Source organism: Camelus dromedarius, chromosome 8 (assembly GCF_036321535.1).
Source record: "Camelus dromedarius isolate mCamDro1 chromosome 8, mCamDro1.pat, whole genome shotgun sequence".
Classification (NCBI taxonomy): Eukaryota; Metazoa; Chordata; class Mammalia; order Artiodactyla; family Camelidae; genus Camelus; species Camelus dromedarius.
The window spans coordinates 34,788,356-34,804,728 of NC_087443.1; the positions used below are offsets into that span (position 1 = coordinate 34,788,356).

General features: G+C 40.4%; 1 protein-coding gene across 4 annotated transcripts in view; it reads right to left on the bottom strand.

Annotated features, from left to right (window-relative positions):
- The window catches only part of TET1 (tet methylcytosine dioxygenase 1), a 110,431-nt gene extending 97,045 nt beyond the window's left edge, over positions 1 to 13,386 (bottom strand). For 3 of the 4 annotated variants that reach the window (XM_031461181.2, XM_031461182.2, XM_010985816.3), the window contains exons 1-2: positions 13,207 to 13,386; positions 3,949 to 5,978 (exon numbers count right to left, since the gene is read on the bottom strand). In XM_031461181.2, coding sequence (XP_031317041.1) covers positions 3,949 to 5,856 — 1,908 coding nt within the window. In that variant the 5' untranslated portion in view covers positions 5,857 to 5,978; positions 13,207 to 13,386. Of the gene's footprint in view, positions 1 to 3,948; positions 5,979 to 6,704; positions 7,058 to 13,206 lie in introns of those variants that run through there. The other variant, XM_064488109.1, reaches the window with a different exon arrangement.
- Between the last annotated feature and the right edge of the window lie 2,987 nt (positions 13,387 to 16,373).

Here is a 16,373-nt window from a genome sequence, read left to right on the forward strand (position 1 = left end):
CTAATGTTCAAAATTAAGCAGAAATAGACTCACAGACAGAGAATACAGACTTGTGGTTACCGGGGGGTGGAGGGTGGGAAGGGATAGCCTGGGATTTCAAAATTGTAGAATAGATAAACAAGATTACACTGTATAGCACAGGGAAATATACACAAAATATTATGATAACTCACAGAGAAAAAAATGTGACAATGAGTGTGTTTATGTCCATGAATGACTGAAAAATTGTGCTGAACACTGGAATTTGACACATTGTAAAATGATTATAAATCAATAAAAAATGTTAAAAAAAAAATTAAGATCATGAGTAGTGGGGCAAACTGACATTATGTCTCTCCTGATAAGAAGGTATTCATACAAAAATGTACAACTGGGGTGAGGGTTATGCTTAGCATGCACAAGGTCCTGGATTCAATTCCCAGTCCCTTCATTAAAAACAAATAAATACATAAAAATAAACCTAACTGCTTTCTCCCTTAAAAAAAAAATGTATAACCCAAATCTAGTCATAAGGAAGCATTAGACAAACCCAAATTGAAGGACAAAATAAGTAATCTGCATTTTGCAAAAATAGCAATGTCATAAAAGACAAATATTGAGGAATTGCTCTAAACAACACAAAAAAGTACATATTATATGATTCCATTTATAGCAAACTCTAGGAAATGCAAACACAAGTATAGCGATGGAAAGATAATGCTTGCCTGAGGAGAAATGGTACAGTTGTGGGGGCAGGGGTAGGGACTTTGAAGGGGCACAAAAGAACTTTTGAGTGATGGATTTTGAGTATGTTAATGGTCACACAGTGTATACATATGTCATACTTATCAAATTGTACACTTAAATTAAAAAAAAATTTTTTACTTTTAGTAGGGGGAGGTAATTAGGTTTATTTATTTTTTAATGGTACTGAGGATTGAACCCAGGACCTCATGCATGTCAGATAGGTACTCTATCACTGAACTATACCCTCCCTCCTTCAAACTGTTCACTTTAAATATGTGCAGTTTATGTCCATTATACCTCAATTAAGTTGTTTTAAAAGTTTGAGGAACTGTTCTAGATTAAAGGAACCCAAAATGACATTTTCTTTTTTTATTTTTTGAATTTTTAAAAATTGAAGTACAGTCAGTTACAATGTGTCAATTTCTGGTGTACAGCACAATGTCCCAGTCTTACATATACATATGTATATTAGTTTTCATAACAAAAGGACATTTTCTTATAAACAAAATATGAATAAGTTGTGGGTTAGATAATAACGGTGCAATGTTAATTTCCTAATTTTCATTATACTATGAGAGAATATCCTTGTTTTTAGGAAATATAGTACAGGGCTAAAAGAATATCATGTCTATGAAAAACTCAATTGGTTCAGAAAAATACATATTTATATATGGGGAAGGAGATAAAAAGAAAGTGAAAGTAATGAAGTAATATGTTAAAATGCTATGATTTGGCTGAAAGACATACCAAATTCTTGGTACTACTCTTGCAATTATGAATTATGTCAAAATAAAAGTTGTTTTTTTTTTTTAAATAATGTGGTGCTTAGGAAATTGTGACAAATACCCAAGGTATTCATTCATTCAGTCCTTAATAAACACTGGTTTTTCCACACCAACACATCATGACAACAGTGGCCACATTTGCTTGCCAGAGCAAGTTTTACAGAAATAAACCACATGCCAAAATCTAAATTTCTAAACCTGATAATTTGAGTTACAAACATATTCTTTTCATTTAACTGACAAGTGTTTATTTATCACCTATCGCTATAACAAGGCTAGACAAGCACTAGAAAAATGAAGTCCCCTCATATGGAACTGGGGAACACTCATAGATACGATTGTGGCTCCGGAAAGGGTGAGTGAATGGGTGGAGTCTTGTTGGATGGGGCAAGGAAGGATATGTATGGCGAGCATGGACACTAAGGCAGGATCATGCCTGGTGAGTGTGGGGAAATACAAGCAGCTGGATACTGCTGAGACTTCAAGTATATTGTGAGGAGCTGTGACAGACAGCAAACAAGACAGAGGAGGTCAGTCATGCCAAGATCTCAAAGATCTCGTATTCCACACTTAGGAATCTATGCTTCATCGGTAACTGGAAGTCACTGAAAGCTTTCCTCTAATTTCTTTGGTTTTGAGTGAGATATATCACATATACAGAAGAATGAGTACTAAATGTACTTAAGTGGGAGGAACAGGGTTACAGGAAGAAAAACTTAACCGCACTGAAGGAGAGCTTGCTGTTCAACATCCTGACTTCCCTGCTGACTGGTACGCTCACGACTACATCCCCCGAGCACAACCCAGGGTAGAAGTGCAGTAAATACTTGCTGACAATAAAGAGCACGTTGAAATTATCCCAGTAAGAGATAGAAGCCTCAACTACAGCGGGAACCCAGAGAACGGTGAGATAGGAGTGCTCAGATCTTGTAGAACAAGAGATTCTATTAGAGTGAGAGGAAGGCATGAAAGATGACTGAATTTTCCATTTTGGGTGACCAGGTAGATGGTAAGCCATTGAACTAAATGTGTAATGCAAGAGGAACAAGTTTAGAAAAGAAGAGAACCAATTTGTTTATACCTGTTAGAGATAGAGTACCCTTGGCAATGTCACTGGGCAGTGTTACAAATCAGGAGCTTACAAGGGAGGTCTCTCTGTTATAAAAATATTGCTACTAAGTGTTTTAGATATGTTTATAAGCATTGAGTTACTGGCCACATTTTGATCTACTCTCGCATGTGTGAAATGACTTGCGTAAAGATTACTCATTGTACAAAGATTTGAAGTAACACCTTAAATGCCCATCAATACATGATTGGTTAAATGTCTGATCTCTTGTTTGTAGTGAGTCAGCCAAACAGCAAGTCAGCACTTTTGGACAGATCATTTAAGCCTAGAATGAAATGTTTTGGGGTTTTTTGTTTGTTTGTTTGTTTGTTTTTATTTTTGGTTTGCTTTGGTGGTGGGTGGTTAGGCTTATTTACTTATTTATTTTAATGGAGATACTAGGTATTGAACCCAGGACCTTGAGCATGTTAAGCAGGCACTCTACCACTGAGCTATATTCTCCCCTCTAGAATGAAATGTTTTTTAAATTGACTGAATTTACATTCATAATGCTTTTAAAATTAATCTGTTCTATCATACCTGCATTCATAGTAGACTCAAATAAATAGAAATTCAAATGAGTAATCTAAAAATCATAAAACACCATAGTTAACAGATGTTTTAATTAAAGGTCTGAAAAGTGAGTTTGAATATTAACCAAACTCCATAAAACCCTTTCAACAAATTCTAAGTCAACCAAAACTTTTACTACCTTAGTTTCATAACTATAATAGTAAGTACAAGTGTTTATATATCACTCTGGAGTTTACAAACCATTTTCAGCTGCTGATCCCAACAATCCTGTGAGATATGTAGAGCAGGTAGAAATCACCTGCCAAAAGTTGAGATGAAAGCTTTATTACTGTTATACCTCCAAGGCAAAGTTTCAAGATTAAGGCTACAGACAGTTTCATTCTTTAAAAAGAAGTTTAATTCCTCTGGTTTCTTAGACTTCAAAGGAGTCAATGAATGTCGTTCCACTCCTAATTTTTAAATCTGTAACTTTCAAAAAAGACACACAAACTAGCCAAAATGAAGCACAGTGGAAATCTTTCCAAAACCACATTTCATATGATTTCCCTATTCTCCATCAAATTCTAAAACAGAAAAACTTTATGTTCTAGCTTTCTGAGACAAATTCTAAAAATAAGCTACTGCATCACTCACTGCACAAGACGTATTTCAGGTAGGTCCACAAACTCCTACAGGTAACTAAAAGCAACATTTTACTAAAGCTAAAGTATGTAATACTGAAGCAAACTGTCCTGGCACAAGTAAGTCTACCAACTCTCAGAGGCATCTCCCAGCCCCTTGGGCATTTAAACTTACCTCCAAAGGCACAATGACAGATGGTTTCTTTTTCAGTTCCTCACATTTCCTTTTCTTACAGATCTGGTGGCTGTTTTTTCTGTTCTTGCAATAAGTACATTCACCACAATTGGTCTTCTGCTGGCAGGGCTCACAGACCCCACAGCGCTTTCGTTTCTTCTTTTCCAAAGTAGGTAGCAAAGTGGTGTAGGAAGGAGAAGAGGAGGTACTGGCAAATGACACTGGCCTAGACACCACTGTGGTGTTGATTTCAACCATGCTAGTGGTGCTGATCTGGGAGCTCCCTCCTTCCAATTTGCTGGGACTCACCTGGGAGAGTTGGGCAATGCCTTGTGGAGCATGGTGGAGTCCTCTCTCAGGGGCTAACATGAACCCATGAGTGTTAGCTTGCAGAAAGCTTATATGAACCTGCTTCTCATTTTCTGTGTTGCTCATAGCCATCACTGGAGGTACCGAACTTATCTCTGAGTTTGATGATGGTTGAGGAGTGTGACCTGAGCCCAAAGGCAAAATCTGCATAGCACCCTGGACCTCAAGCCCAGATGAAACAGTGCTCTGGAGCTCTGGCCATTCTGGGAGAGCATTATAAGTAGTGGTTGGGTTTAGAGGAGCAGAAAGAAAGGTAGGTGGGTCTGAGGCAGTACCATTACCCATACCAAGGACATGTTGATCTAGGGTAGCACCAAAGACCTCTCCTTGGACTGGAATAGCACCAGGAGGCTCTGGTGGGTCTGGGGTCTCACCCAGAGGTTCTCCATGAACTGGGTTAGCACCAGGAACTTCCCATTGATGTGGGACAGCATTCAAGGACTGCCCCAGGATAGGGGTGGCATCAGGAACTTCCTGTTGATCTGGGGTAGCTTTGAGTATCTCTTGATGATCTGGTTTAGCACCAAGGGTTTCTTGTTCTGAACCTGCCAAGAGGAGTTTTATTAATGAGGTAGGATATATTGACCCACCAATAGACAAACAGTTTCTAAGGTCCAATTCAGGTATAACCTTATTAAAGCTGGAGGTGGGGCAGCAATCATGTTCACTTTTGATGGGATCCAGGTGAGAATCAGATAGCTTAAGAGATTCTACTCGTGAACCCAAATCTTCTAGCTGAATGCTGGGGTTTCCTTCAGAGGTAACCTTGAGGGCTGCTCTTTGGAGCAAAGGATCACAGAGAGTGTCCTGAACAAACATTCTAGGAGAATTGCTGATACCATTCAATGTCTCTTTAGAGAACAGTCCTTCACCACCATGTGTCCCTTCCAATGACCCAGAAAGGATCTCTGCTGCTGGGCCACTATGAGCAGAGATATTTATTTTGGAATTCTCGACACTTTGGGACCAAGATTGGGTTGTCTCTAGGCTCTCATTTTTAATTAAAGATACACTTTGTATGCCAATTATTTTCTCTATATCAGGAGGGACTGAGGGGTCTTGCACTGGGACTGAATCATTTTCTGAGTGCTTTCCTCCCATGTCAGTAAGTATCTTATAGTCACACTCATGTTGCTTTCCTAAATTCTTAGGAGGTGGAACTTTCTTAGGTTTGGCTATGACCACTGGGGGTTGGGAGAGTCGCCTGCTAAGAGAGGTGCTTCGGAGAGCCATTGTAAACCCATTGCAAGTTAAGGACTCAGGGTTCTGAAAAAGAACCTCAGTCCTATCCAAATTCATTCGTGCAGCTCCAGCTCTTGTCAGAAGGCTCCTGACTGGCACAGGCAGTTTGGGTTCTGTTTTTTTCTTAACATCTCTTTCTTGAATTAATTGTTTTAATTTTCCAGGGCTCACAGTCTTGATTGATGCCACATTTTTGTTGGCTGGCTTAGATCCCTTTTTCAGTTGGTTGTTTTTCTTTTTGTTCAGATCTTCCCTCCTGACTAATTTGGAAGGCCTTGCATGGCGAGATCGAGACATAGCTACAGAGTAGGAAAAAATGAAAGGGCACGAGGAACAGAGTCATTGGTCCTCTGGAAAGTCTCACTTCTGAAGAGAATCTGGATGCACCATCATTGTGCTCAGTCGCACGAGGTTCTGGTCTGAAATAACAAGAAGACACTGGGAGTGAGTCTTTTTCCTATGCATTCTACCATTGAAATAGAATATTTACTAGTGATCATTAATTAAAATTAGGGAATTGGAAATATTTACTGCAAAAGAAAAATACAATAGAGGAGAATGGTGTCTAGCTCAGTGGTAGAGTGTGTACTTGGCACTCATGAGGTCCCAGATTCAATCCCTAGTACCTCCATTTAAAAAAATAAAAATTAAAAAAAAAAAGGAACTACTAAAAGAAAAACAATAGACACAAAAAATACTAAAGTATGCTTTAAACCCTGGATTCCACAAATAGAGTTCCTTTTCATTTCTGTGACAACTGATTGATTAAGTTGATAAAGTACTTTGAATAAGGTAAACTTGGACATTTCTCTACATTAGAAACCATAACTATTATAGTTACATGCAGTTTAAAGCTCGAATCCTAATCTTCACAAATTTGGATACTTAAACTCTTTCCTCAGCACAGTACCACACAGGCAGATGTATCATTTGTTAGACAGTAAAGCTGGTAAAGCCAGAGAAAGAGAGGCTTATACTATCCAAGAAACTCTACTCCTTGGAGATCCAGTAATATTAATACCACATTCCAATTAACAATCTACAAATTTTGAGTTTTATAAATATACACACAAAAAAGCAAAAACTCTTGGGAGTTAGTATTGACAGATTGGGTTACAAATAAGACTCACGGGTCCAACAAGTACCTGTTGAGTACCTCCTGTGTAAGGAAGGCATTGTGGTGGGCACTGGCCACACCCAGAATGTCCCTCTTTTCTCTTTCACCAACTTAATCCAAAGACAGCTGGTTCTAAAATCCCTTCTACCAAGGGTCCCAAAAGTCTCATGATGAATGCCTAGGCAAGGAAATTGGAAATAAAGAGAAAAAGAGATAATTAGAATAGTAAAGCATGCTAGACAAGCAACTATTATTTGAAAGATAAGAAAGAAAAGAGGAGAAAATGAAAGGGCCAAGAGCCATCATCAACGCCTTTTATTTCCTCAGATTGTCTACCCTGACCCCAAATAAGACCAAGCTATGAGCAAGAATGAATTTCACCGTACAAAATACAACAATAGTCCCTAAAGATCACAGAATCAAGAGTGTGACAACAGACTAGGTGAGGATTCTTTAACAGTTGACAGGTTGCTGAATTGATAAGCAAGTTTGGTGTAGAAGAATGGTTACCAAAAACTGGTCTGCAACCAAGTGATCACCAGTCTATGGCAAAATAAGAAAGAAAGAAAAAAAAAAGAGGTTGTTTAAAGTTTTTCATAAAGTTCAATTTATTATTTTTTAATTATTTTTTGCAGCGAGGGGGGATTTAGGTTTTTTTGTTTATTTAAATAGAGGTGCTGAGGATTGAACACAGGACCTCATGCATGCTAAGCATGCATCCTACCACTGAGCTATGCCCTCCTCCCCAGAACTTATTCATTTTAAACAACTCTCCTTTATTCTGAAATTATGCCTTCCTGTTTTGTCTCATTTCTCCTTTCTAAAAAAAGTAATAAAAGTCTTTTTTTGAGTGAAAAGTAGAGATAGGCTTATTTTTTAATGTTATTACTTGGCAAAGTAACAATTTGACAGCCCTCCACCATTCTCAAATTTTGCTTTTGTTCTTGTTGTACTGATCTGACCCAGGTAATCTGGGATGTACTGGCTGGTTTAGTGGCTAAAAATGGTGTCACATCTGAAAGCCCTGAATCTGAATCTGTGATCACCAGCTGTGTCCTTCAGCAAACTACTTAACAGGAGTCAAGGTTTCTGCATCTGAAATGAACTTCTTTAGAGTTATCAATGGGCTCCTACAGGGAGAGCCCATTGGCAATGGTTTCATCCTCCAGATATATGAGGTAAGAAGAAGGACTTTGGAAGTAGGTAGACCCGGGTTCAATTTCTAGCTCAGAAACATTACTAGGCATGTGGTTCTGACAAATTCCTTGGTCTCTCTATTCCTCAGTTTCCTTGTATATATATTACAATAGGAAGCATAACTGTGGTGACCTCATTGGCTTACCATGAGAATAAAATCAGATATTTGTAAAGGCTTAGCAGAGGGCTGGCATATAATATGTGTTTAATAAATAGGAGCTAAAAAAAATGGCTGTTTATATTCCAAAATACAAAAAATAATAAGAGAAAGTAGCTAAATGACAGTTATCATTATCATCGAATCAGTTTAATCCTCAGTCTGCCATATCCTGCAAAGCGAAATCTAGTACTTTTGTTTCTGTTCTCATCTACCACATTGTAGGCCATACACTATAATAAAAGATCTCAGAGCACAACATTCAGATTCAAAGTGCTGAGCCTTTAAGAAAGTCTTTTTAGACATTAGTGATAACATTAACCACAAGAAAAATAACATTGTGATAAATCTATGCTAAATCCAACTAGGCCAGAGAATAATTCACTTGAGTTCGTGGCATTTAAGCTTACTGCTTTCCCCCTTTCTTTACAAAAAAAAAAGCTTGCTCTAACTCTTTGGCTGTGAAAAACTGCAGGATATTTTCTCCAAAGACCACTGCTTTTTGTACCAGCATTTTTAGAGAAAGTATTCCCCAGAAACTCAGCAATCTTCATTAGGCTGGTTTGTTTTTTTTTGTTTGTTTTTTGTTTTTTTGATAACAAAGAGCAATCCATTCCATTTTCTAGAAATCCAACAATAAGCATGCTTTCTCTCTTACATCAAGATTACATTCCTAAAAATACTATTAGGCACATATAATCTAAGTATTGCAAGCAGCCATGAAAATTAAAATTCATATATGAAGGCAAGTAATCTGGATATGCCAGAGGGTGTCCTGGGATCTGCTTTTGAAAGTAGTTTATAAATTGATCTCTGTCTCATATATTCTTTTATATTTTTAAATTGAAGTGCTTTAGAAATTCAGACTTGTAATTAAGATAATGTTTACCATTCAAACCTTATCTCCTGAAAAAGAGCCTGTCAAGGATGTGGAAAAGGTATGAGCAACATGGATTGGAAAGATGTGGCCTCTTTAAATGGTAACAGCCTTTTTATGAGATCATGAAAGAGGCCAATGACCCCTGAAAAACCCAACTGCAGAGAAGAAACCACTGGGTACCACCCAGCCAAAGAAACAATCAGAAAGAAAATAAAGGCTCCCATAAGATCTTAATTTTATCACCCTCGGCTCCACTGATGAAATGTAACCACCTTTTGCGATAAACTAAATTATTCCCAGGGCTGAACTCTGGGAGGAGAGGCAACAACCTTCTTTTGAAATTTGTTGGGGGAGGGGGGAAGTGGTGCATTCTATTACATAGGTCCCTATTTAAACATGGAATTATCTGCACAGATCTTCTGAAATTACTTTCCTTATTAATTAGTAAGTCTTATTAAATGCTTTATTACCTTTTGGAGGGGCAGGGGTGCTTTTATGTATTACAGTGTATCTAAGCAATACAAAAAGATATAATTAAAACTGAATACTAATTCCACTTCCATTTTCCTTTAAAAAAATTTTTTTTATTTTTCATTGAAGTATAGTTGATTTACAATGTTGTGTTAGTTTCTGGTGTACAGCATAAGGATTCAGTTATACATATATGCCTTTTCATATTCTTTTTCATTTTATGTCATCCATTTTTTATTTCTAATGAAAATCAATGTTTCAGTATTTCTCATAATCAGTTTTATTCTATTCTAGAATATATTCAAGATAACATGATTGGAGTAGGAAATAAGAGAATAGTGTCCCTGTTATTAAACATATATAGTAGGCCCAGGAGGGGGAACCACGTACAATTAATAGACATTTTCCTGTGACTTCTTATTTTCCTGGAAGACAAAACAAAATTAAACAAAGAGAAACCCTAACAATTGTGGGATGCAAAACATTAGTTAGTTGACTAGTTTTTCACCAGAGGTCACCAAGACCCCAAACTCATAATACATTTTTTCCCCTAAAATGTCCTTGTGACATAGGGGGCTGGAGTAGTGTATGAGATCTAAACATTACTGTCCAGGAGATAAAGGCCAACTCATAATTTGAAACATGAAGAGATGCCAGCCCAAAGTACAAAATGTAAGGTTACAGAGAAAGTGGAGAAGTGGCAAGAGCAGGCCCCAGGGTGAATATGATAGACGTGGCCCCACGTAAGGATCTGCTAATTATTCACACATAAACATACCTAACCAAATTGGTCAACAAACAGGATCAGACTTTTGCCTCACTATTACTTGAGCTTACTAAGTAGTCAGTCTTTCCCTAAAGAGAGCCTTTAAAAAAAAAATACAATTATTGAAAAGCTGGCTTCCTAAACAGTATCAGTTGCCTGTAAAGGGCAAAATTGACAGTACCACGTCAGAAAAATCCCCTCCTCCTTCTGGATCTCCCAAAGTCCCCTGGGCAGGAAGTGGCTGAACTGATGTAACCATCCAGCCCACATGTCAATTTAAAATTATACTGCAATCCTTCCCACTACCAGCAGTGGCCAAAAAAGTGATGAGTATTTGCATACATAGAGCTAGTTGCAAAAGAGACTCTGATTTCATAGTCACTCCATTCAGCTCCTTAGAATTTAAAGGCTACTGCACTTGACTGAGAAATACAAGACTTAAAACATTTCTTTTTAAAAGGCACCACCTGGCTTAGTTTCCTCTAGCAAGTGAGTTCTAAAGGAAGAGGAGGTGGGCGGGCCGCTTGCTGTTCCTAGATAGTTTTCTACCACAGGAAGTGTGAGAGCCCTCGGCACTGGGAAGGCTGTTGAGGGAAACTCACTAGAATGCCAGCAGATTTAGTCAAAGGCTCCTTCCATATGTAAAACACCCCTGCTGCCCTGCAGAGAGCCAGAAAAAAAAAAAAAAAAAAAGGCCAAAAAGAGTCACAGAAAAGGGAATAGACAAGTTAAAATGGAGGTAGAATGACCCTTCCAAAAACAAGAAAAGCATAAAACATGTTGAGAAGAAGAGGAAAAAGCACACGAAGGAATAAAATGCTAAAAAGGAAAAAAAAAAAAAAAGGTAAAAAAATAGAGGGGAATAAATTTGTAATAATAAAGTAAAATATAAAAAGACAACTGGGATCAATATGCTGAAGATTAAATGTGGAAAGATGGAGGGGTGGGAAAAGAGAAACAACGTGTGCAGGGAGGAAAAATACAGAGGAAAAGAAGAGGATGGGGGAGGGGAAGGACAAACAAGATAAAGAAGATTGGAGGAGGAAGAGAAACAAAGGGCAGGGATTGAGGTGATCCAAACCTCTAACACATCAATTCTTGAAGACCAGAACTGGGAGCCATAGTTAACTCTCATTAAAATGGTAAGCAGTGGTCTCAGAGTTCCAAATCTAAGCTACTAATCTTTGCATGACATAAGGACACTGTATACTAATAATTCCCATACATTTTGATTGTGAAGTTTAATTGAAAAACCACAGCATGGCTTTAAAACACTGTCACACATTGACAACCAACCTAGTTATGGTCTCTTAATTGGGAAAGAGACTTGGATTTTAACCTCTGTAACTCATATTGATAAAATCAGGTAATGCACCCAAATCACGTTACCTTAGTCTCTCAGTTCTTAGCAACAACGTTGATTACTCCAAACATCTTAACTGGGTACTTGCCTTGTTTAATTGTAGACATAATTTCCTAATGTGCCTTAAAAAGATCTTGCCGTAGCTGGTTAACAAGCGCCTTTTCCATATTCATTTTGGCATCCTGAATGAGGCCTAAGGAAGCCAATGTTTTTATTTTATTTTATTTTATTTTATAATGTTGGGAAGGGAAGCAGAGAAGGCGTATTTCGATTCAGGGCGGACAAGAGGTTGCAGCCCTGCAGCGCCGCCCTTCAACCCATCTGGGTGCAGCGCGCAGCGCACCCCGCCGACAGTAAGCTGTGCACCTAATCTCTTCCTCGCTCAAGGTCTTAAAACATTTATTCATAAACTGATCATTACTATGATATATTATGAAGCTCATTTTGTGCTGGAGAGTGGAACCGGGGAGGAAGGAAAGAAGCACTGGAGCGACCAACGCAAGCTGGTTAATTTGAGAGGACGAGTTGGGGGTGGGGGAAAGACTCCTAGTTCGATCAATGTCTGTTCTCTTGTTGATACATTAATTTTTATTGGGTCAGAAATGCCCAACTCGTGTTCCCCATTCACGTGGAAAGTGTACGAGAACCGGCAGCAACTTTTTGAACACTTTTTGTGGAAATATATAGACTACACATAGCTGAATCTTTTGGAAGTGTGGGTGAGAGGGAGGGAAGGAAGGGGAGGAAGAGCAGAGAGCACAAGAAGGGGAGGGGCAGAGGGAAAAAGGGAGAGAGATCTCGCCTCAACACTTCCCCTACACGTGAAGTGGCGGCGGCCCCGGCCACCCCCGGCCCTGGCCCCTCACGTGTCGCACGGCCGGTCCCCGGCACTCAGCTCTGCGCACCTCCCACCCTTGGGGCTCTCCAGGATTCCGCCCTAGTGGGACTGATGCGACGGCAAGCCAGAGCGTTCGGCGACCGAGTGGCGCTCAGAAGTTTTTAGGCCATTTTGACAGAACACTGTTCTATTCCCTACTCCCGGCTTCCCGGATCAGCATAACTCCAGATCAACTGCAGGTCAAGACTCCCCTGCTGTCTCTACTCCAAGTTTCGCCCCTAAAGCCTCCTCCCCGAAACACTCAGGGAGGCAAGGGCCAAACGTTTTTCCAACGAACCGGTCCCCTATATAAGCATGAGGGAGGGAGAAAACGTGTTTGGGGGTACGTTTGAGCACCGGACAGCCCGGGCTCTCCACCCGAAACTTGCTCTAACTCTTCCCTCTCCTCACACCGAGACGCCCCGACCTCCGGTTCTCCTAACAGGCGCATCAAACACAGGCACGTTCATGGATTCCCCCCACCCCAGGCCACACTTGCCCTCCCGTAATCTGGTTTCCAGAGGAGCCCAGGGTCCTAGCCCGAGGCGCCCCTACTCACCCCACCCGGCGCCGCAGCCTGGCCTTGGGGGCAGACCGCCGCGTCCTCCGGCCGGGGGCATTGTTTACCACCCACACAAAAGCGCCCCAAGCGGCCCTGAGTTGGGGGTCGCGGCGGGGAGCGGGCCCACCCCCGCGGCCCCCGCGGACGCCGAGCCCCGGCCCATGTCCAGCCCCAGCAGACCACAGCCCCTCGCACTCCCTTCCGGTCTTAACTTGCGGGTCCCCGGACCCCTGCCCTCTGCCTCGGCCCCAACTCACCACTGGCCCGCTCAGGCTCCGAGGACAGCGTGCGTCCCCCCGGCTCCAAGCCTGCACCAGCCCTCGAGCAAACTTTCCAACTCGCACTGCTCCCCACAACTTCGGAGCCCGGGGCTCCGGCAGGAGCGAGAGGCGCGGGCGGGCCCCGGGCGGACACCTATGGGCTGCCTGGCAGGGTCAGGCCCCGAGCCCCCGGGGTGGGCGACTGCTTCCCAAAGGTCCGCAGTGGAGAGGCAGGTAGAGTTGCATGACTGGGGCGGGACGGGGTCGGGGGGCGTCCCGGGGGGCAGACCCGGGAGCAGAGGGGCCAGCGGCTGCGCGCACAAAGCGGCGCGGGAGCGAACTGCGCTGCCACTCCCCGCCAGGTCAGCCCCCCGGAGCAGCAGTGTCTCCCCAGGACAGACCTCAGGGAGTGAAGCTGGGGCTCTGCCTTTCCTGGACCCTGCACCGCTGAGCAAGAGGCAAAACGCGAGCTGGATTTCCCCAAACTGGAGCTGGACTCCCCTCTCGACCCTTACCCCTCCCCTTGGCGGTCCCCTCTTCTAACTTTTTTTTTTTTTTTTTTTTTTTTCCTGTGAGGTCAAAGGAGAGTATTGGAGAGGGAGAGCATTGTCAAGATTTTCTTGTCATTATCTTTTTTCCGAGGGGCTGTTGGGCTGAGAGAAAAGTTTTGTGGTCTTCAAATTGAATGTTTGTAGCTACATTAACGGAATGCCAGGTCAGAGATGACACCATTGAGCAATATCTGGGTCGCAAGCAATGGAAAACTGCCCTCAACACCAAAGAGAGAAGCCAGGGGAGGGTTGTCTTCCTTTGACTCAGCGCTTGATTTCTGCAAAGGTCATCATAACATTTTTGTTAGTTACTTGCCCCTGTACCTTGGCGGTATTCACTTTATGGATGAAGAAATGAAGGCACAGGAAGTAAGTTTTCAACATTAGGAGGAGTAACCAGTGGCATTACGCCAAAATTAAGACTTTCTGGGGCATATGACTTTCTCCCTAAATGTTTGATGGCCATTACTTCTTCCAGAAGTCAATTATTAAACAGACTTGGGAATTCAGATCTTTAATGGAGTCACAGTGGTAAAGGAAATGTTGTTCATGGAACAATCATTCCTCCCAAGTCAAACTTCAACTGAAGAGAAAAACTTTCTATCATTGCCTTCCACAACATTCTACCCACCTTTCACACATAATTTTCTTTGTTACACCTGCTTTAAAAAGCATAACCAGATTGTTCTTTTGAGAAAGATTCCTAAACTTTCAACCTTTTTTGCTGATTGATTGATTCAAATTTATTCTTGAGCTAGGATCTAGGCAGAGTTGAATACAATTTGCTTCCTAATCAAGAGGAACACACATTCCAGGCTTGCAGGCAGAACAAACTAATGACTGTACTACAGTGTCAGGTAAATACCTTGATTGGAGAAAGAAATGTGGTGTTTAATATAAATTTTATCTGCAAAAATGGACTCTTCTTAGCCAATGTTCCCAAAAGCCTAATCTCCTAGGACCTAAATGAAAATGATGTTGGTGAGTTTGACTCAAAACTTGATTTTCTTAAAGGACAAATGGAGAAACACTATCATGAACTAGCAATATCCTGGCTTTGTCAATTAATTGAAATGGTTAACTTTAAAAAGTATTGAAATGGGAAAATCATACAAAGATGTAGAAAAATGCCCATGACAATGTTCATTCTCTTCATTCCATAAACGTTAATTGAGTCCATACTACATGCCAGGCACAGTTCTATACTTTGGGGAAACAGCAATGAGCAAAAGGAAATCTCTGCTCTTGTGGTGCTTGCATTTGATATGGGGGATGGGGATGGTAAATAAAAGAAGGCAAGAAAGCAGAATATATATATAGTGTGTCAGATGGTGATGGTTAGAGAGAGGAGGGAAAAGCAGGGAAAGGGGTCACAGGGAATGTTGGGGAAGGCTGCAGTTTTAAATACAACAATCAGTTCATTGAGTAGATCTGAAAAAGATTAAGGGAGGAAGCTAGAGATTTTATGCTTAGGAAAGAGCAAGTGCAAAGGCCCTGAACATGAGTTTGTGTCTGTGGCAACACAACAATTTCAATGTTTCACTGAAAAACTGGAAACTGTTTAAGTGCCATTCAAAAAAAAAAAAAAAAAAAAAAAAGGAAAGATAATAATGCCCCACTGACAAAGTGTAAGACAATTTTGAATTTGGAAAAGAGGTTTAGATTGGAAAAAATGAATTTGGAAATCATCAATATGTAAATAATATTGAAAGCCAACTTGGTATCAGAGTCCAGCAAGTCTATCTGAGCCTGTTAGAAAAGGGGTCTGATAATTATAATAGAAACTAAAAGGTTGAACAAGTAATGGGAAACTAAACAGTAACATGAGGTGTCTGCCCAATGAAAAGAAAAAAAATACAAGTCTTTCCAGAACTCAATATCAAAGAATAAATGTTTCAACAATTTTCCACTACCCTTACAACTACCTTGCCTATTCTTTCTTAATAACAAAGCGAGAATTCCTATCTTATTTCCAAACACCTCTCCAGAAAAGAGATATGAAAGTATACATAATGTGGGTATTGGAACTGTGCTTATATGACTCCCTAAAGAGATAACTGTAATTTCATCTTAGCTGCTCTGCTTACTAATTACCTTAGGCAGTACCCTAAGAAAAAAAATATGTATATACTCCCCTCAAACACACAGTTTCTTTCCTAAGGAATATAACCTCCATTGGCAAAAATTTTTTAATTTGGTAATACTAAGTGTTGGTGAGGAATTCTTATACATTCCTAGCAGAATAAACGATAAAAACAGCTAAGGAATACAGACTCATTATTCTCTATAAGGAGAGCAGGGATGGATAGATAAATGGATAGATAGCATGCCTTCACAGTGACTGTAGAGCATGCATATATTCTAATTATGACAATGAAACAAGATCTTTCATAATATATTCAGCTTCCAAAAAGACCATATCCCAAATCATGAACGATCTGAATGTGGTCAAAGTCAGTCTGTTTGTGAAAACTCCTTCCCTAATTCCTATGACAGATTAGGTCATTGTCTCCATTTATGCCCTTATCTAGTAACTTTAATGGTAAACTCCCCAACCCACTAATTCATTTGTCCTCTTTTTTTGTTGTTTTTTCTCTCTCTCTCTCTCTCTTT